The sequence below is a fragment of the Gobius niger genome (assembly GCF_951799975.1).
Source record: "Gobius niger genome assembly, chromosome: 11".
Classification (NCBI taxonomy): Eukaryota; Metazoa; Chordata; class Actinopteri; order Gobiiformes; family Gobiidae; genus Gobius; species Gobius niger.
The window spans coordinates 24,114,812-24,136,248 of record NC_136862.1 but is presented as its reverse complement, the minus strand read 5'-3'; the positions used below and the strand labels follow the sequence as shown (position 1 = coordinate 24,136,248).

At 41.2% G+C, this 21,437-nt stretch overlaps 1 protein-coding gene across 1 annotated transcript; it reads right to left on the bottom strand.

Moving 5' to 3' along the window:
* Window positions 1-12,359: 12,359 nt before the first annotated feature.
* yipf5 (Yip1 domain family, member 5) lies at window positions 12,360-19,124 on the bottom strand. The gene is made up of 6 exons (XM_079566000.1): window positions 19,033-19,124; window positions 18,318-18,444; window positions 16,557-16,729; window positions 16,300-16,445; window positions 16,040-16,221; window positions 12,360-12,532 (listed from the first exon to the last, which is right to left on the bottom strand). The coding sequence occupies exons 2-6, from the start codon at window positions 18,422-18,424 to the stop codon at window positions 12,370-12,372; spliced, it is 771 nt and encodes a 256-aa protein (XP_079422126.1). The 5' UTR covers window positions 18,425-18,444; window positions 19,033-19,124; the 3' UTR covers window positions 12,360-12,369.
* Between the last annotated feature and the right edge of the window lie 2,313 nt (window positions 19,125-21,437).

Sequence of the window (21,437 nt, the reverse complement as noted above, 5' to 3'; positions counted from 1 at the left end):
AGTTCAAGTTGGGAGGAGCACATGGACCACTTACAAGCTGTTCTGGAGCGCTTGCAAGCATCTGGCCTTACTGTAAATCCAGCCAAGTGTGTTTTTGCTGCTTCCCAGACTGAGTACCTGGGACATGTCATTGGAGGGGGAGTGCTGCGGCCGCAGGTAAATAAGATAAAGGCTTTGGAATTCTGTTCCCTGCCACAGTCAAAGAAGCAATTGCGCTCGTTCCTGGGGATGGCCGGCTTCTACCATCGCTTCATTCCCCAGTTTTCGGCCCGGGCGGCAACTCTAACTGACCTGACAGGATCTCGGAGTCCGAACCACATACAGTGGACAGAGGAAGCAATGGCGGCCTTTCAGGACATACGACAGTCACTGAGTAAGAATCCAGTTTTGTATTCTCCAAATTTTGATGAACACTTTATTGTGCAAACTGATGCCTCGGATAGAGGACTGGGAGCTGTCCTCCTGCAGGGACCCCAGCATGACCGCCATCCACTGGCCTACATTAGTAGGAAGTTGTTCCCTCGCGAGGTTCGATATTCAACGGTGGAAAAAGAAACTCTAGCCATCAAGTGGGCCCTTGATTCTTTCCGGTATTACCTTCTGGGCCGTGAGTTTACACTGGAGACGGACCACAAAGCTTTGCAATGGCTCGAAAGGATGAAAGATACAAATGGGAGAATCACACGGTGGTATCTGGCTCTGCAGCCTTTTCGCTTCTCCATTCAACATATCCCTGGAAAGGATAATGTTACAGCAGATTACCTCTCTCGCTGGGTTAGCGAGAGTCCTGAAGAGGGGGGGTGTGTGATGGCCCAGCCACACAGAGGTAACCAGTCTACATGAGTTTTGACCTAATGTTGTTCTCTGTCCCTTTAAGAACTGAGCAGTGGCGAGGGGCGGGCCTGGAGAGAGCTGGAGGCGGGCTTATGTGGACCAGACCACTGCAGAGGGGGACTGGGGTTAAGGGGGCTTTGTTTGTCCCTTACTTTTGTTTGTTTCTCCCCTGTGTTTCTGCTCATTATGTTTTGGTATGGTCCAAGCTGTATATAAGTTGCCTTTTGTCTCATTTGAGGAGGTCAGTTTGTTTGTGTTATTTAGTTTCCTTTGCACATTCTATTTTTGTAAAGTTACATTAAGTTGACCTCTTTTATCGGCCTATGTTTGTTGTGGCCAATAAAGTGCCTTTTTTGAGATTTGAAGCCTTTGTCTCATTGTCTCACTGCTTGGTCCCTAACAGTTGTAATGATATTAAATGACAAAACACTGAAAGACAAACGAAAGATATAAATAGAAATGTTGCATAAGTCTAGATCAGGGGTGTCCAAACTTTTTTCATGGGGGGCCACATATTGAACCATATATGGGGTGAGGGGCCACAGATAGGTGGGCAGTGACACAAAGCTTTATTTATGATTAAAACCTTTATACAAGCTCTGTCTCACAATAAAATGTTAGTTGTTAGATTACAATTGTGTAGCACGATTACGCTTAATCGCTGGTGATGTTTGGCAATTCAACAACAAGCCTGAGGGCCGCATTTGGCCCCCCATGAGTTTGGACACCCCTGGTCTAGATGAGCAAAAGAAAGCAGTATAGATTATAAAGTAGTTTTGTTGCATGCATAGTTCCATACATTAGTACTGGAATTCAATATGTATCTTCTGCAAAAGTTTCGAAACAGTCTGGGTTATGGTAGGTCATACCAGTTCTACTGTGACCATACTCTATGTATTACGCCACAAATTCCAGGTAATGCAAATCAAAGCACAAAGTTGGAAAAGAAACAGAAATTGAAAAGTAAGAGCACTCAAACCTGTGTGGATTAAAGGAATAGGCCACTGTTTTTACATACTGAGATTACCTTAGCTTAGACGAGTTCATTTGTACCTGTCTGGTCTTCACGCGTGTCCTCAGTCACATAAACATAGCACAGACGCCGTTAGCATTTAGCCTCTCCTCCTCTCCTCTATAGCTCCAAACGAGGTGAAGACAGAAGCTACCAAGCTCTCCCACGTTTTCCCTATTTAAATATGGTTACGTGAAGTGTTACATGATAAAGTATAAATACACAAAATTAGACAATGTATATTTTCTAAGCGGATAAAAAGGGGAACTATATTGTAAGGCGTGATAATACCAGGAGTAGTTCGACATCCGCATAGCAAAGGGAAGATATTACTGCGCGAATGTCGAACTACTTTTTCCTTTAAGTGGAATACTTCTCCAGGCATGTTTGAAACAATGGGTTAAAAGCTCAACAAAGACAATTCTACATGACCCTGCACACACCCTTCAAGACCCGGCCATGATTCACTGAGACTTTATGAGCTATTGGGCTTGGCACGAGAAGCTGCTCTTTGTTGTGGTTAAACGACAAATGCGTCGTAGCACATGCATTTTTTTAAAATTTGTATCTGTTTCAACCAAACACCAATTAACCGCAGCTCTGACTTTGCAGCACACATACCCCTTGTAAAGCAAGAGTACTTCGACTTACAAACACCTAAAAGCACAACCAAACAAATATCTTACACCAAAAGTGGTTCCAAATGGAGACACCCTTTATAAATACAAATAAAGGCCTTTCTTTTCCTAATAATGCCAAGAATTCCTTACATGTTGTCAAAGGAAGTAGCACTATTTACTCACTATTTACATTCTCTAGAAAGACTTTACTTAAGGAGACGAATTCATTTCAAATCTTTGAAAAAAAAAACATTGCGTCCTGGATGTTAAAAACAAAACTCGTACAAATGCTTACCCTCACGCTTTCTTGTTTTGACAAGCCTTGAATTGTTGCCTGCTACCTGCTGTGTTTTACTCACATTGTGCATCCTCAACTGTCTTCATCATAACACCTCCGACCCCCGTGAACCTACGTATGGAGTCCTTGTCTGAGTAATGCTTTGTGATGGTCGGTGCTCACGCATTAACACCACTGTGCTCTGTTATTACCTACCTAAGTTTCTGGGTGCATACATGTGAAAAGCCATTATGTTCTGTGCGCTTCTTATGTCCTGACAAAAGCAGGAGAGACAGCGAAAAGCATTGCCACTGTTTCCCCCCCTCCAAGTAATTGTTTCTTGTTTACCTGTCGTCTGTGCACTGGATGGGCGTGTGCATATCAGGCTGTGTAATGCACTGGGGAATAGGATTAAAGATCATGGTCTTTCTTCACTGTGTAATTCCAAACCGACGTGCTATGAAGCTGTTTTCTCATGAATAACAAAGCTGGGTTTGACTTTATGCATGTTTAAGTCACGATGTAACGGTGCGCATTCTGTCACCGTGTCCTCGGGCAATACACTGCACCTGCCTTGCCTGCATGCATGTGTGCATGTGGGGCCTGAGAGAGTCGAAAAGCAAAAGACTGTCTCACTTACGATATGTTTTCCAGCGTGTGTGTGTGTGTGTTGATTTCAATGCATTGCTTGATTTTGTAATAAATAAACAAACGCTCCAGTTCTAGCAGGTCACCACTGCTGATTGTGTAAATGCAGAGAATTGTGAAGTGACTTACTTAACTAAAGAAATAGATAAACGCATTTAGCATTTTCACTTTTACATGGATAGAAAGTGTTATGCAGCCACTCACCCAAGAATATGTGATGTTTTCGTCCCACAAATGTATATGTCAACTGCTTTTTTCTAGAAATGTAAAGAAAATATCTTGGGTGGGACAGTTAAAGTTGCTGAATTATACTATAGGGGAGACCAGGGCTATTTGTCACACTGTTTTTTTTCTAGAGTCACTGCTCATCAACAGAAAATCCCAAAGAGTCAGACCTGCGTTAAATTAAAGATAAGATAGCCTTTATTGATCTCACAATGGAGAAATTTACTTGTAACATTCAGCTCTTAGAAACACTCAGGGTGTGCAAATAGGTCTACAGTCTTACAGTCTGACAGCAGTGGGGATGAAGGCCTTGTCGTAGCGCTCCTTGCACTGAGGGTGCCTCAGTCTACCACTGAAAGAGCTGCTCAGCTCCTCTACAGTCCTGTGTAGTGGGTGGGAGGTGTTTTCCATGATGGAGGTGAGCTTGGCTAATACCTTCCTGTCCCTCACTTCCTCCACAGAGTCCAGGGGCAGCCCAGGACGGAGCTGGCCCTCCTGACCAGCTTGTTCAACCCATGACTTGAAGTAGACCTCGCTCTGTTTTTTTCTGTCATATTGTGATAGTTATTTGCCATAAAACACAACAAAATTGACTGTGACAATGTGCCTCATTTGCGGGGCAAGTAGTCACAAGGCGTGGGGTTGGTTGTCACTATTGTTTTGAATGGACGTTTTTATGTTAAATTGAAATTTGATAAACCTTTGTAACTTTTTTGCTTTTTGAGATAAAAGGGCAAAATAAACACAGTCACAATGCAATGCCACATGTGTTCATCACAGTCATTCAAACTAACTGTTGATTATTTTTGCAAATTGCTCAATGATGAAATGAAATGAAATGAAATCAAATCAAATCAAATCAAAACAACTTTATTCATCCCAATGGGCAATTCTGTTCACTGCTCTCTGGTCATAAAAACAGTAAATGAAGACACATACAACCATATACAGACGTCATGAACTGAAAGTGCATCAAGACACAGGGGGACCAGTTAAATGAGGGGAAAAAAGAACAAGATAAACACCGCCTTCCTAGCTATTGTCATTTAAATTTCTGACAGCAGTTGGAATGAAGGATTTTGAGTAGCGGTTTCTTTTCTGCTGGGGGACGACATATCGCCTCCCGGAGGGCATCAGAGTAAAGTGCGACTGCAAGACATGATTTTGTTGACCCAAAATCGATCAAGTCTTTTGGAGGACTCTTTTCTTACAGAGTGAGGCAAGGTCTTCAAAACGCACACCAGAAATCTTACTACACACTTTGACAATGTGGTTCAGACTGTTCTTATTTTTCACAGACAAGCCATCAAACCAGCAAATAAAAGAAAAGGTTAAGACACTTTCAATAAAAGAATGATAAAAGTTACTTAAAATATTAGCTGATACATTAAAAGAGTTCAGTTTCCTCATCAGGTGAACTCGCTGCTGTCCACGTTTGACAATTTGCTCTGTGTTTTTATCAAATCGTAGAGAGGAATCAAAAACAGTCCCCAAGTACTTAAAAGAGTCGACCTTTTCCACCTCTTCCCCGTGGATAAAGCTCGGTTTGGGGGTATAAAATGTACGGCCTCTTTAACAGCTCATGTTAAAATAAAGTGATCACAAAAACATATAAGACACAAAAGAAAAAAAATGTTTTACCCCATATGACAAATAACCCCTTGGTTTTTGGGACAAATAACCCTGAGTTTCCACTTTAACAACAATGTAAGCTAGCAAACAAATGGCTTTAGCATGATAACTCTAAAATGGCTCAAATCAAAACTAACATCACAGTCTTTCAGATCAGAGTCTTTGGTTTAAGGCGCTAACAAAAGGAACGCTCTCACTACAGAAATAACCCAAACATTAAAGTTTGGGAAAAGGCATAAAAACATTTCAAATGTGCCCTGTCCTCATGTATTCAGTCCAAATGAGAAAATTATTGGAAGAGATGAGGAATACCAATACACATATTATATATCAGTGCCATTATACAGCGCTCTCTAATGTGGCTATAAAAAGCAATGTGACAAATAGCCCCCGGTCTCCCCTCCTCAATAATATTTGCATTTGTAGAACCAACATGCACAATAGGACAACAGGCCTGGGTGAGTGTTGCGTGTTCATGAATGTCGTGGAAATCAGCCTTATGTGCTACATGTGTTTACATGCACAACCACGTGTCTCCATGAACATCTGACCAGGCCAAGACCAAACACAGAACGTCAGTGACAAAAGCGTGCCAACGAAAATCTTCCCGTTTGGTGTCCCATGAACTGAAATCATATATCAAATACATAGAAATCGCACGGCCTTAAACCTGCAGAGCCACAGTTGGCGGCAGCACACCGTCTCCTCAGCTGGTGTTTGTCCGTCCAAAGTGCTCGGCGTGTTTGTATTAGATCATTGAGTTCTGAATTAGGTGTTAGGAAGAGTCCACAGTGCAGCCAGAGCACACAATTAGCCTAATGAAGAGCCACATATCACACTCAGTGCTGGTTTGACAGTCGCCCGTGAATATTCATGTGCTTTTGGCTTGGCAGATGCTTTCGCCGCCTGCCTGAATACCAATCATTACATTTGCTCCTCTGTTGCTCTGTGGAGATAACGGCCTAATCAGTCTGATCTACACCAGGTTTTTGGAAACACTTAGGACCAGGCCACATCTGTTCAATGTCTACCTCACCTTTACCCAGAATAAATTCACATGGTAATCAGGCTTCAGTCCGCTTACGCAAGAACTGATATTCACCATAATAGGGAGTGAAATGTTGGGGGCGAGGCGCAGCAGGTGAATGAGGGAGAAATACATTTAGAGATATCAATTTGAAACATTTGCTGTAGATTACTGACATAGATGACTGATGATTTAAACGCCCTATACATGACTTTTTCTTTTTTTTGGACAACACTATTTTTTACCCATGAACGTATGTTGTGAAAGTAGTGATTTGTGAAAAAATAAGCCTGATGCGTGAAATTTGTATCATATTATGACTTGTTGAAGTTGTGTATGGTCAACCCAAATAGTCAATAAGTGACGGAAAGGAAACAAAAAACCTGTGGGACGGAAAGGGTTTGACCTTTTTCGTCACATTTTGTCAGAATGGGTAAAGAATTAAGTATACGTTTGTTAAAGAAAGTAACTTGTAACTGAGTAACTTAGCACCTTAATAAATCATTTTTGTAGTCCCTCTGGGGATAATACAAGTGTTAATGGGAGTAACACTATTACAACTTCCCTGCCTCCGGGTCGGAGGCACAATACAACAATAATAACAACAATAAAATCAGGAGGAAGAAGCTAACAGGCTAACGGGCAAAACCAACTGCGGGCTAGCACCATTTAAACAGTATTTACAGCCAAGTTTGAGAGAAAAAAAATATCTCCTTTGTGTAATTGGATGTACAATATCCCTCTCTCCCTTTGTCTTTTCTGTCAGTGTAGTATTTACTCTCACAGACAATCAATGAGTAAAAAACCGTAGCACTATATTGGGATTTAGCTGATTATAATGTGCTATAGAGCTGACCTACAAGGCTCTTTCTAAACTTCTGATCGCAAGAGCTTTAAGTCTAATAAGGTGAAAAAACTTTTGGGGCTGTTGTTATTTCAGCATAAAATTCAGATAAAGTTGCAGGTTTTTTTGCTGTGTTTGTCTTTGGACTTCTTGGACCTGGAAGTATCTTATTGATGTCTCACTTACCAAACGTATAGTGCCTTTAAAAAATGCATTGTGAGTTTTCTTTGATTTAGTTTTATACATACAAAAGACTGACTTTTGATTATGTGTCAAAATGCTGACAAAATTTTACAGAGACTTACCGCTCTTCTTATTCAGGACAAAAAGACTGATTTCAGGCATATAACTGCTGTTGCCTAGAGGATATGGGAGTATTAACACAGCCATGTATGTGGTTTACGTGAGGCAGCATTTACTACAAAGCTAATTGTCTGACAGTGTTGGTGTCTATAAAGCCATTATAGGTCAGTCTCTCGTAACACATGCTTCCTTGAGCTGGACAGGCATCAACTGTTCAATCTCAAACTTCGGCTGAATAATAAAACTTCCTTTATTCCTTTGTTCTGCAGCCCACTCACTAATAACAAGCTGTGCAAATCCTTTGAAGATAACTGACGGCATGAATACCGCGGAAAAGCGATATTTTGTTCTCTCAAAACTTTGCATAAATGTTTAGAATCATAAGCGAAGTAACCAGAATAAAGTATGATTGTAAGTTGTGCTTGTAAAGGCAGAATAAAAGCAAGTATATTGCTTTGAACAAAATGTCCCGGCATTGTTATACTTTTTTGTCCTATTCAGGTTTTCTGATGTTATGTCTTTGTTTTGTGAGCTTATGCAGCGTTTTAGCAGCTGGTGGGACTGACTTTGAACCGAGCAGCTTCACTGGACACCTGACAGATGGACATGAGATTATCTGCTATTAGTTAACATAACAGAGGAGGAGATCAGTGCCCGGAGCCGATAACCACTTTCGCCAGCAAATCCGGATCAATGGGTTATCACACTTGGTGCTCGGGTCAGCTTAAGTGTTGTCGGTCTCCCTATTTTAACCAGTCTATGAAGCTATGACTCATCTATATATGTTGGGACCTGATTTGTACTGGAACGGAATTTGCTTTGTATATTGTCACTCGGGCATGTATGGGGAAAAACAATGCAGATCTAATTATAAAGCATTTGTATCAATTGTGTGAACATGCGGGGTAGTTTCACGGCATTTCTCTGGCAGTGACCCTGAAATGTGACCCTGCCAGTTGTGAAACACGCCCATGAACTTGTCCCCGTGAAGAATCGGGAAGCGACAAATGTGTTAGGACAGTTAGGAATGAGTTTGTGCCACAACTACTGCATCCGTTTTAATGTAGTGGCTTCCTCTTTCATTGTTTAATGGCTTTGATTAAAATGCTAAATGGTCTGCATTTATCCCCCAGGCTTAAAGGACCTGACTCCCCCCCCCTTTTGGGTAGAGTCAAATTATTTTTGCCCCATTAAAGTATGTTGTAAAAGAAGTAATTTCTGAAAAGAATCACCCTGATGCGTGAGGTTTGCGTGGTATTATGACGTGTTGATGTTGTGTGCAGTCAACCCAGAAAGTCAATGAAGAAAATGGGTTCATCATTAGCGACTCCAAAGGACATTTTGACTAAAAAGGTTCAAAATGAGATATAGTCCCTTTAAGTTAAGTTTAAGAGGAGCAGAGTAATAATAGCAGCGAAAGGCTCATGGTGTGTCGCCTTTTTAATGACTTCTCTGAGCCTGAAGTCTTAACGTCAACATGACTCAGGGGCAGGGCCTATACGCAGACTACGCAGCTGCTTAGGGCCCCGAGGCCACCAGGCGCCCCCCCCAAGAGCGTTCTAGTTGTTATTGCAAATGATATTTAGAAAAGGCGTTTGACAGTGCAATACAAGTGGGCTGTATTGTGTACAGTCAATTACACACTAAAACAATGACATTTATATTTATTTCCAGTTGTTATTTTTTGCTGCTTACATTTTCTTTAAACTGGCCGTGTGCAGCTTCAGTGCAGCTTCAGTGCAAAGGACCCTTCTCCCTGAAGTGCGCTACAGTTCAAACTGTAAATCTGTACAACTTAAACTGAAAGTTTGAGCTATAGCAGTGCTAAAGCAGAGGATGATGAAGCAAACAGCTACAGCTAAATCAGCTCGAGGTCCGCAAACTTTTCTTTTGTAACTTTCGACATATGTCCAGGTTCTGGACATAATGCAGTCATTGCTCTTGAAAATGTTAAAACATGAGCACAGGTTGTCTATTTACAAAGCAGAACTGATTAATGAATCAAAAATGTTGGCATCTTATTTCAAGGTTATTTAAATTGTTTAGATATTTTTTTTAATTCAACCTTAAGTATATTGAGAGGATGAAAGAGGCTTTGGGGTCCGGACTAAAGCCTCTGGAGGTCCGGATCTGGACCCAGGTCCACCAGGTGGGGACACCTGAACAGAGGAAGCTTGTTTTCTTGGGAAATGCGCTGCTGTGAGAGCAGACTGGAAACATGTCCTGTATTTAGGTGTGTACCTGTCACATGCCCGCGATACACCCAGGTCCAAATCATAAAAAACATGTCATTTTTTTTTTTTTCCAGAGCTTTAGGTTGAAAGATTCTTTAGGCAGTGGATTAGAGCTCATTCAGGCAAAGATTCAAACTGTACCATATTCAAATTCACATAAAAACGGGACATAGTGGTCAGGTGTTCTCGTCCTCTAGAATTGTTCTTGTGCCTTCTTGTTGGTATTTTGTAATTTAAGGGGAGATTATTACAGCTGCCTTGTGATGTGTGGAATGTGAATCATCAATAGTTCAATCTGTGCGATGCTGGCGGCGTGAGGGCCCAAGTCAAATTTTGCCTCGGGCCCCCTGGAGGCCAGGACCGGCCCTGCGTCATGACTCACTTGTAAAAGGTAGGCTAATCAGCGTGTGTTCATGTAAGATGGTAAGTGAGTAGAGGCTGAATAAACAACAAACGAGCTGGTTATGAAAGCGCCACACATATAAAAGCAGACAGGGATGAGAGAGAGAGAGAGGGCCGTGAATTTGGTGAAAGTGACGCAGGCCAAGTTCACAGCAACAGGCGGGGAGGCAGCGGGAGCGCACGGGGCAAACCTGAGGACACGAGACTGTGAGCGCAGCACGAGTCCGCCAAATAAACAGAGGGTGTTTGGCGACTCAACACCGCCACCTGGGGGGAGAAATATGGTAATGCTGCAGAGTGTTACGTCACATCATCAATAGTTTTAGTGAAATGATGGGCAGCCGTACCAAAGAAGCTTTACGCACTTTAGTTTCACATTCCAATATGTTTTATCTATAAAGGAAATGGATATCTTTATATGTTTAGCTAGACTATTTAGTTGAAATACATACTGTAAATAGTGGTTATATGATTATTGTGATAAATTAATATTATGAAGAACTTGTGAACCTTAACTTTCATGTATTTTCTATGTATTATTCTATTCTATGCTATGTCAGACCCTGCAACGCAATGCACCTCCAAACACTTATGCCTGCATGTGTGAAGTGTGACTCATATGACCGAACATGATCCATAATATAAAGAATACATGAATATCAACATGGTTTATCTCCCCCCCCAGCCTCAGCTCAAGCCTCCACAGCTGAAACCTGCACGCCCAGTTTACAACAGTTTGTGCGCATGACGTGGCAAGAATGTTTTATTCATGGAAAACAATCTGGAAAGCGAAAACATTCAAAAAGACAACTGCCGCTTATGCCGACGGACAAAGTCTGACCGCCCAGTACGAAGCCAAACAACTGATGATTGATGCTTTGGTTTGTCAGAATAAGATAAATGCTAATCTCCATGTTTGAATTATTCATTTCTCATGAGTGGCTTATCATCCATTTAAAAAGCCTCGTCTGTGGATGTTCTGTATATATTATTCAGAAGAAAATAAGAGACTCAAGAAGACAGCTTGTGTAGTGTTCATTATGATCACATTGTGCAGTATAGCCAATGTGAGGCATAAACCACTGTGCAGGTCCAAAGCCCCCTGATAAAGATGGAGCAGATGTTTTAGCCTCTTTAGATAAAGAAAATAAACAATAATAAAAGAAAGAATCCAAAATTAGTGTGATTTTCCATAGGATAGATAATACTTTCTAAAAAAGGCTTCAGAGAAGAGTAAAAGTTCGCAACGTGTTTTGTCCCAAAGGAATCGTGCCCTTACTAATGACCCATTGCTGCGTATAATTATTTTCAACCAAAGACTTGACTTGTGTCTAACAGGACGAGGCGGACCGAGTTCAAAGACAACTTTAATGTTCACACCTTTGCAGGAGGAAGACATGAGACAGATGACAGAGCGGGGCTTACAAAGCGAGCCGTGTCTAATAAAAGAAGGTCTCTAAACCCGAGGGACAGAATGATTCATGGCAACAGGTAAAAACAACGTCGACTCTACAGTGCACGCCATCTTCTTCTAAGGCCTCTAAACTTAAAACTAATCTGACGAATAAAGTAAAGCTTATTACACCTAAATACTCCAGACGAGGCCTTTTGCTCGAAAAGAAAACATGCGTGAGGTGTGTGCTTTGTGCTTCAACGTGTGATCCGATTCAGATTCAGAACACACCCAGGACTTCAGATGCTGAAAGAGAAAAGAAAAAATCGACTCGGATTTACTTTGCCTTAAAAACGTGCATTTTGTTTGATTTTTCAGCACTTCAGATACGGTAGAACATGAAGAACATGAAAAATGTTTTATGATCGATTATGAATGTGGAAAAAAAAAACTTAATTGCGTTCATAATTGTCACGCACTGCCAACAGTTTAAAACATTGCTAACAAAAACAAACAAAAAACATTCCGTACTGGCTTAAATTATTGTTGCAAAGACATGTTTTTTTTTGTCGGTTTATTTTCCCCACGGTGCATGTTCCCCTTTGGCTTCCCTTCTCTCGGGGTCCTTAATGTCATAGAAGAACTGTAGTCGTCCGTTTTCAGCAAAAGTTATTTAAAACCAGGTTATTCTTCTCCATTAAGGTGATTTCGAGGGAATGAAATGTGACTCGGCGATAACCGGATGCTCCCGTTTTGCAGATGGAGAAAGAAAACAAACAAAAAATCCTCGGTGCCATTGTTGGACTCGCTGCCACTTTCCCTCTGTAATTGCGGTGTAGTTATGCAATAACTAAGATAATTACACAGCTGCCAATTACACAGAAATGACAGAAATCGGGGAGAGTTTGTTCCTATGATCTAAAAGACGGAGATGAGAGCGAATACTCCATATAAGAGAGCACAGGGGTAGGCCACTAAAAGCTGCTGTCCGTCCATGGCCAGAGCTGAGATGAAAATCTTTGACGCCGAGAAACTGCACCAACCGATAATGGCTGCTGTTAAAATGACTCCCATCATGCCTCTGGAAAAGAAAGACAGAAAAATATTAGAAGGGACTTGTTCTTTGTCACTGAATATGCGCCTGTTTTATATGTAAAGTATGAAATAAAACGCTGAAGGAGTAGGGACATTGTTAGTGAATGGCAGGAGTCTAATGTCCTCTGTTCAAAATGTTTCATGTGCCAAAATGTTTGTCATGTTTGTCAAAATGCAGCCTTTTTTACAGTGGTTACAACAACTTCTGGGTGTAACGGTTCAGCTGTCTTACGGTTTGAGTTGGTTTGGAAATCAAATAGCCAAATGTTCATCCTTTGGCAGTACACTGCGTTCCAAATTATTATGCAAATTGGATTTTTGTGTCAAAAAGGTAAAAAAAAAAATAATAATAATGAAACTCATGGATGGTATCGTGTCTTGGGGCTCTATGAATCACTGACATTAATCTCAGAGACCTGGGATAATTAGTTGTCGGGTTAAGCCCAGTTAAGGGAAAAACTACTGAAAAAGGGTGTTCCACTTTATTATGCAGATCATCATTTTTAAGCAATATGGCAAAGAAAAAGGGACTTTCTGCTGATGAAAAGCGTGAAATAGTTGAATGCCTTGGTCTAGGTATGAAAACCTTCGATATTTCATGAAAGATTAAGTGTAATCATTGTACTGATAAGAGATTTGTGGATGATTCAGAGCACACTCCGTTTTGTGCCGATAAAGGCACAATATGGACGGTTTCTGCCAGACAAACACATCAGATTAGGAGAACAGATGCCACAAAGCAGCATGCAGGTATTTGAAGCTGCTGGTGCCTCTGGAGTCTCCTGAACATCAAGGTGTAGGACCCTCCAGAGGCTACAGTTGTGCATAAACCTTCTATCCGGGCCTCCCCTAAACTGTTCATTGAATGCTGATGAACAGAAACGGCTGCAGTGGCTCAGAAATACATGAGGACTCATTTTCAAACAGTCTTGTTCACTGATGAGCGCCGTGTAACCCTGGATGGTCAGATCAATGGAGTAGTGAATGGTTGGTGAATGACCACAATGTCCCAACAAGGCTGTGACGTCAGTAAGGAGGGGGCGGAGTCATGTTTTGGGCCAGAATCATGGTGAAAGAGCTGGTCGGCCCCATTAGGCCCTTTTAGGCTCCCTGAAGGTGTGAAAATGACCTTTGAAAAATATGTGGAGTTTTTGACTGACAACTGTCTTCTATGCAACAAAATGAAGAGCCGTGTTTTCTCTAACAAAATCCTCTTCATGCATGACAACGCACCATGTAATACTGCAAAGAATACCTCTGCATCACTGGCTGCTATGGGCATAAAAGGAGAGAAACTCATGATGTGGACCCCCTCCTCCCCTGACTTCAACCCTGTTGAGAACATTTGGAGCCTCAACAAAAAAAACTTCTATGAGGGTGGGAGGCAGTTTTCATCCAAACGGCAGCTCTGGGAGGTTATTCTGACAATATGCAAACAAATCCAAGCAGAAACTGTCCAAAAACGTACAATTTTAATGGATTTAAGCATTTTAAAGCTGCTATCCTATGTTAAAATATAACTTGACCTGTTCATATTTTTTTGATTGAAATAGCTTTTGATTTCAGTAAATATGACCTCCTAATGCTACAAATACAACAAATGACCATTTTCAGTTAATTACAAGCTTTAAAATGTATTGAAACGATGAGTTGCATAATAACTTGGAACAGTGGATTTTGAGGTTTTTACTATATCTATTTTTGAAAAAAATACTGTTATCACTAGGAAATTTTTTCCACCACATTTAAATGATCCTCTACCAGGTAAAGACTTAAAAATTATGCTGACTCTCATTTGAGTTGACAATTTAGAAAATCTTAGAAAAATGTCATTTGCATAATAATTTGGAACGCAGTGTATTTATAGTCCCAAAATGGGCAATGCTTTCTAATTTTGCAAAGCTGCTTTATAATAAAAGCTCACAATACAAAACAAAATAGAAAACAAAACTGCAGTGTGTTAAAGTGAAAAAAATAAAGGCTCATGTTTGGCTGTTCCTGGACAACATAAAGCTGGGACTGTTTTGGAAATGAAGCTTTTGAGATGGATTATGACCAAGACTGGATTTTACGCATTTGTCTGACGCACTGGATCTTCCCTCACAGCAGCACCGAGTCCTGCACTCTGTTTGTGCCAAGTTGGGCAGGAATGCTCTCAGAGTCCTACTCTCTCAGAAAAGCTCATAAAAAGGACATACCGCCTTTGCTCTGCCCAATCGCGTCAGACCTGGGAAGCTAAGCAGGGAAGGGCCTGGTCGGTACTTTGATGGGAGACCGTTTGGGAAACACCAGGAAGTCTAGTGAATGCAGTGAGTGAGTGAGTGGTTGGTGGTGGTCGGAGGGGCCGATGGCGCAGACTGGTTGCCTCGCTTCCGTCAGTCTACCCCAGGGCAGCTGTGGCTACAACAATAGCTTACCACCACCGATTATGGAGTGAATGAATAATGCAATGTAATGAGTCTTTTCCAGAAAAGCGCTATATAAAACCAATGCATTTTATTATTATTATTTTTAAAGGGCAAAAATCGAATGTCCATGGTCAGTTTTTACCCTTTTGGCTTTAAAATGTTTTAAGGCTTTTCTGTTCCCTTTTTAACATTTGATTTAACTTTAATTTTGTGTGCTTTTATTGATATTGTGGGAACGGTAGTACAGCGGTTAGCGTTCGTGCTTCAGAGCTAGAAGGTCCGAGTTCGATTCCCACCAGGGACGGGGCCTTTCTGTGTGTAGTTTGCATGTTCTCCCCGTGTCTGCGTAGGTTTCCTCCGGGTACTCCGGTTTCCCCACCACTAAATAGGTGAATCATCCAGCCAGGTGTTTGTGACCACCAGCCTGGCTGCACATCATGGAGATGGGTCCCCGAGCGGCATTGAGGATGGGTCAAATGCAGAGAACGAATATGCCTACGGGGATTAATAAAGTATACCTTAACCTATGTTGTTTGTTGGCACTTGTGTTGTAGCACTTTGAGATTTTAAAGTGCATTAAAAATTAAAGAAAAAAATCACACACACAAAACGGCACATCTAAAAATGCCATTTCAGTATTATCTAATTTTATGGATTAAATTAATTAGTTAATGTAACAAAAAGACGTACTAATATCAGGGGTCTGACATAAAAATGATGGCTTACACTTGTATCATGTAAAACCCTTTTGGAAAATGTTTGGGGTCAATAAGCGCTTTTCTGCAACACAAGGTCTTAAACAACTTTTCTGGAATCTACTCCGCTAAGGGACCTCATTTATACCTGAGAACGAAGACAATAATAGCAGTATTTGTGGCACATTAACTTGGTTAAAGTCCACAATTTAGAGTCCTTATATTGGAGAAAAAAAAAAACAAAGGTGAAATGAAGATTTTAATAATCAGACTCTTTCACAGATTGATGGAGTTTATGTGGGCTGCAAACAGAAAACGGCACAAAAGGCTTTTTCTGTTACCCTACAGGTGTTGCGTCGGGAGTTAAAAGCTTTAAAAGTAGGCGCTTACTGTAGAGAGAAGATGACTCCAAAGCTGGAGAGGAGGATCATTGGAAGGAGGCAGTATCCCAAAACGCTGGCCACGCAGCCGAAAGACACCCCCGTCATACTCATGAGGTTCAACAGACAGTACACGCCCAGACAGCCGATAGCGCTGATGCCGTACACGTATCCAAACTGGATTTTACCCGACTGTGTGGAGAAAACGAGACGACATGAAGGAGTTTGCAGAGTTTAACTATTTGTGTAAATGTCGAGCGTATGGTTTACCAGGAGGAGTGTGGCTCCAAAGGCCAAACAGAAGACCATGGGCCCAGCCAGGTCCGTCTCATTCATGATACTGCCGTCCGCTACTTTCAGGGGGTGTAATACTGTCAGCGTCTTCTGCCAGATGTGGTCGAAGTTGATGCCCAGTTCTGCAATAAACAACAGCAAATGGCATCAGTCACACACACAGTAGTGCAAGTTCAGCGTACAGTGCAATAAGAGATCTAAAAAAACAAAACAAAGATGCACAAAACGTTTACCTTCAAGCAGCGGAGGCTCGTCGTCGAAGGAGCTGTTGTACATGGACTGTGAGGCTGACGGGGTGTAGGTCTGTGTGGGCTGAAAGATCTGTCCCGTGTACGGCTGCTGTGGCTGCATCATCCCCGGAGCCGAGTATGACATGGGCTGGGAGTACTCATACTGACTGTACTGTCTGCAAGAGCAACAACACATTAACACGGTACAACAGGGTACAATCTGTAGCATCTACGAGAAGAGAGAGAGGCGGTTAACCAACACTTCCACTTTAACTGTGGCTATAACTGTCCCAACATTGTTTTTTAAAGGAAAAAACAAACTAAAATGTGCAGGAGTGCTGCTTGGATATACTGGTTCTTTCAAAATGTCTCACTTTGGTGCTTTTCAGTGCAGGGACCAGCAAATGACTTTAAAGCAGTCCTAAGTAACTCATGCCCCTAGAGGCCATAAGCGCGACTGCAGGTGTCATAGCAAGTTGCGATTTTTTACTCATTACCGTAATTGTCCGTGAGAGTAAATACTACGCTGACAGAAAAGGCGAAGGGACAGAGGGATATTGTACATCCAATTACACAATGGAAATGTTTTTTTCACTCTGTAAATACAGGGTTCGTACAGATTTTCTCTGGAGGTTTTCCATGACTTTTCCATGACTTTTCCATGACCCTTAACCACATTTCCAGGACCCAATGCCATCATTTTATTAGCCACATTTATTATTCGGCGTAAGTATTCATCAGCACTATATCTTCAGTTTGGGATTTTTAAGATTAGGCCTACTGTAGCCGAGACCAGAATACTAGAGAAAGATCAATGATACTGAGACCATGACCAGGGCGCCTCCTGACTGGGCGGCAAACTCGGGCATTTTGAAAAAGGTGACCGGCTACCGGCAAGAAGAACTGTATAAACAGTATTTAAAATACTGTTTAAGTGGCGCTAGCCTGCAGTTAGCTTTACCCGTTAGCCTGCTAGCTTCTTCGTGATTGTATTAGTGTGTATTGGTTGCTCCGGTGCGTTGGCAGTCAAGTTGCAAGTATGGTTTTCTGGCCGTAGACACCAGGGGGAGATGAAAGACCCTCCAATCATCCCATTAACACTTGTATTACCCTCAGAGGAACTACGAAAAGGATTTATTAAAAAGGTACAACAAAACGGAGGCACTCAAAGAAAATCTATAGTAAAAGGCCTTTACTGCAGCATGGCCATTTGATTAAAACATTGCCTATGCGTTTCAGCACTACTGGGCAATGCTTTCATTTGACCATAGTTTTCTTTGAGTGGCTCAGTTTTGTATCTTGTAAAAGTGATTTTTGTTCTCATTTTCTTTTTAATTCTTGTGAGAGCAAATAGATCTGATTTACTGACACTATTTCTTCAGAAATAACTCAAAACTTATGACCGATGTTGGAATTACACCGCAGACTGGTTCACAAATAGTGCAGCTCTGGGTCCCACCTACCCTATATAGTAAGTTTTGACCCAAACAAAATGAAATGGGGTAAAAACAAAACAAACAAGTAACAACAAAAACACACACAGTAAACAACAATTTGCAGTTTGGACTCTTTACCATATACGTTTCCTCAAAATCTCCTCATGGGGCTCTGCTGATTCAAACACTGATCACAAGGCTGACTTTTAAAAACCCCTATGAACAGTGATTTCAGTGCCTACTTTTTCATTTTACCATTGAAGCACAGTCGGCTTCAACCGCAGAGAGGATATAGTTTAGATCCAGGTGATGGTTATGTTGTTCTTACTTGTTGTAGGGGTCGTTGTTGGTGTAGTCATAGCCCTGTTGGTTCTGATCGTCCACACTGTAGCTGGACTGGTAAAAGTCTGTGTTGAAATTGTCAAATCCCGACATCCTCGGACTCCGTCAAAAACCTGGAAACGAAAGTGTCAGCGCGTTCACAAGATACAAAAACCACCAACACATTTTGATATGACGCTATAATAAGTCATCCAAAGATTTAGCTACTTCCATATATATATATATACATTTGATTTTGATCATTTCAATTATTAGAATTATTCTGTAATCCTGGCTTGCTATGTATTTGATTATTGTTTACAAATCTAGATGATTAGAAAGTGTTCCTCCCCTCGGGCTACACATCTAAGAATAGCTTCAGTGCTCCTGGCAGAACATTGTCAGCACGCCCAAACTGAGCATAATAGTCATTTCAAACACTGGGATACGACCTCCTAAAAGTCACAGCACGATAAAGTAAACATGAAAAGAGTAAAATGTCTTTAAATACTGGCGAATCTTCAACTCCCCCGGCAGCTGTAGTTAGCGGGGTGGCTAAAGTTTCCCCGTTAACCAGGGCTATTTGGTCAAGCTAATGCTACTTTTACAGGCACAGGATAGCAGGATCTCTTCGGAGTTAACAACCTTGTTTAATCTACTCCTTCTACGCACACAGATCGTGAGCCTATCTTCGTTGTTCATAGATTAGGACCCAGTCTTACCAGCGGTATTTGACAAATCCTGCTGCGCTGTGTGCCAGCTCGGTTGCTACGTGTCAAGAGCTCACGGTAAATGTTCCGGAGCAAGAGAGAAAAAAACAAAACAGGGAACAGCTGAGAGGAGCCTAGAGCGGCCTCTGCAGGCGAGCAATGGAACTGCAGCCAAGCCAGTGCCACGTATGAGGAGCACTCTGCAGCCTATCGGCGTGCGAGTGTACTTTGTCAGCTTAAAATGGAAGAAGTAAATAATGAGAATAAGAATAAGACTGTGCAATAACTCATGTGCAATAACTGCTATATGCAATAGTCTCTGTATCGGCGTCACTTTTATCAACCACCTGCACTAGGACTGGAAACTTTGCACTGCTGACATTTTTCTTAAATTTTTTTGTTTTTTTGTTTATATGTTTTTGCCCCTTGAAGATTATTTTTTAATTCATTGTATGTAAGATATTTACTATTTAATTGATGGCACATTTCCTGTCTATTTTGCACACTATTGTATTTTGCATGAGTGTTTCTTGAGAGCTGATGTACCAAGTCAATTTCTCCATTGAGATCAATAAATAATTATCTGATCTCATCTTACTAGGCATTAAAATTATGGCAGCCTCCAGCAACGCCACTAATCACTTGTCTGCAAAAGACCAATTAACCTCTTAACCCCCGCCTTAACCTATTTCTACCTTTTTCCTTGCATTATTGCTGTGTTGCTATCTCTTTTGTGGCATGTTTGTCACTTTTTTGTCACATTTTTGTCGCTCTGTTCCATTTTCATGCTCGGCTTCATCTCATTTTCGTCACTATTTTGACACTTTTTTTTCAAGAAGACCTTGGATTTGAGTAAAGCCAAACTGGAGAAAATGTGCTAGCTTCAATCGCCTTAATCGAGTGCATTTTCTCCAGAAAGGATGAAAATACAACAAAAGAGCGACAAAAACATGCACAAAAAAAAAAAAAATGAAAAAGTGACCAATATGTGTAAATAAAAGACAGCAAACTCAACAAAAAAAAGCGATGGGGGGGAAAAAAAAGTGACAACACAAGGAAAAAGATCAATTTAGATGAGTTTAGTAGATCTTAGCTATCAGTCGTTACTCTGGCCTACAGGCTGTGACCTTATGGATTTGGGTAAAGCTGAACTGGACAAAACACACTCGGTTAAGGGGGGTTTGAAGAGGTTTAGACCTAAAATTGAGACAAACACTGACAAATATTTTTGGTGTTCATTCTGGTCACAATTGTGTTTTAAACCACATTTTTTCCAGGTCATACATACCCCTCCCGGAAATCACACCCGTGAAATCAAACAGTACTTTAAAAATACATAAGAAACATATGGTGTATACTATTCCATGCAGACAGCTATAATCTCCACGTTTGGACAGGTCTGCATTGTTATCATGATTATGGTATTATTATGAAGTTTTCTTACTTTACATTACCAGCTCTTTTAGGCTCAGAACATCATCAAAAAATGCACACATGAAACAGGAGGGTTCTGAGCAGCCCCACTCCCTTTCATCTAGGAGTGAGAAAAGATCAAAATCGTAGCGCTCATATACCGGGTGCTGCACTGCCGCAGCTGGCCCACACTTTGAACATAAAAAAATAATAAAAAAATCAGATTATGACCACAAAATAGAAAGAAAAGACTGCACAAGATACACATGGATTTCAGCCTATTCCGAGGAGATGCCTTTAGTTGTCTTTCTATGAAGTTATACAGTATGGAGTTTTTTACAGCACACTTTTGCCTCATAGCACTTGTGGCAACAAAACTCTCACTGAACTTTCTACCCATGCAGAGGGAATGAATGGAGCCAAAACACAACTTTAAGTGTCTGAAAAGTGCCTAAACACGACCAAAATTACAGTGTTAATGCAATGTGGAGCTACAGTGTTTCACTATGTTGACACTTTTCTCTACCAAACTTTTGATGAAGCGTATAAGCCTACAAGTAAAAACCTTAACCTTTTGGTGCAATTGGTGCGGCAAAGAGAATTACTAATAGGAGTAACCTTTTCTATAACATTTAATTTGCTTTCTCATATACTGCGGGCCTTATTTACCCCTGTGCACTTTAATATAGGGAAATTGAAAGGACTATTAGCGAGAAGCAATTGCAACCCCCTTACACATAATAATAAAAGTTGAGAAAAACAAAATGTCATTACCAAAACGGTGGCTGCCTGACACGGATCATTTCTCTGGCTCATAAAGCAAAATCAATCCAACGCACAACACAACCTCTGCAGCAAACAGCCATGACTAATCGTGAGGCAAAATGAGCCGCTGTTCCTCTCATCTGCCTGCAGACTTTTAATCACTTGAAACTTGGAGAACATGCTTTGCTTCCTGATCCACTTAACAAAAGGGAGTTATGAAGTGACACATGCTGATTGAA

Coding starts and splice junctions, on each gene's coding strand:
- yipf5 (XM_079566000.1), bottom strand. CDS start 18,424: ATGTCGGGATTTGACAATTTCAACACAGACTTTTACCAGTCCAGCTAC. Junction 16,446..16,556: donor CGAGCCTCCGCTGCTTGAAG/GTAAACGTTTTG, acceptor TGTTTATTGCAG/AACTGGGCATCAACTTCGAC. Junction 16,222..16,299: donor TTGGAGCCACACTCCTCCTG/GTAAACCATACG, acceptor TTCTCCACACAG/TCGGGTAAAATCCAGTTTGG.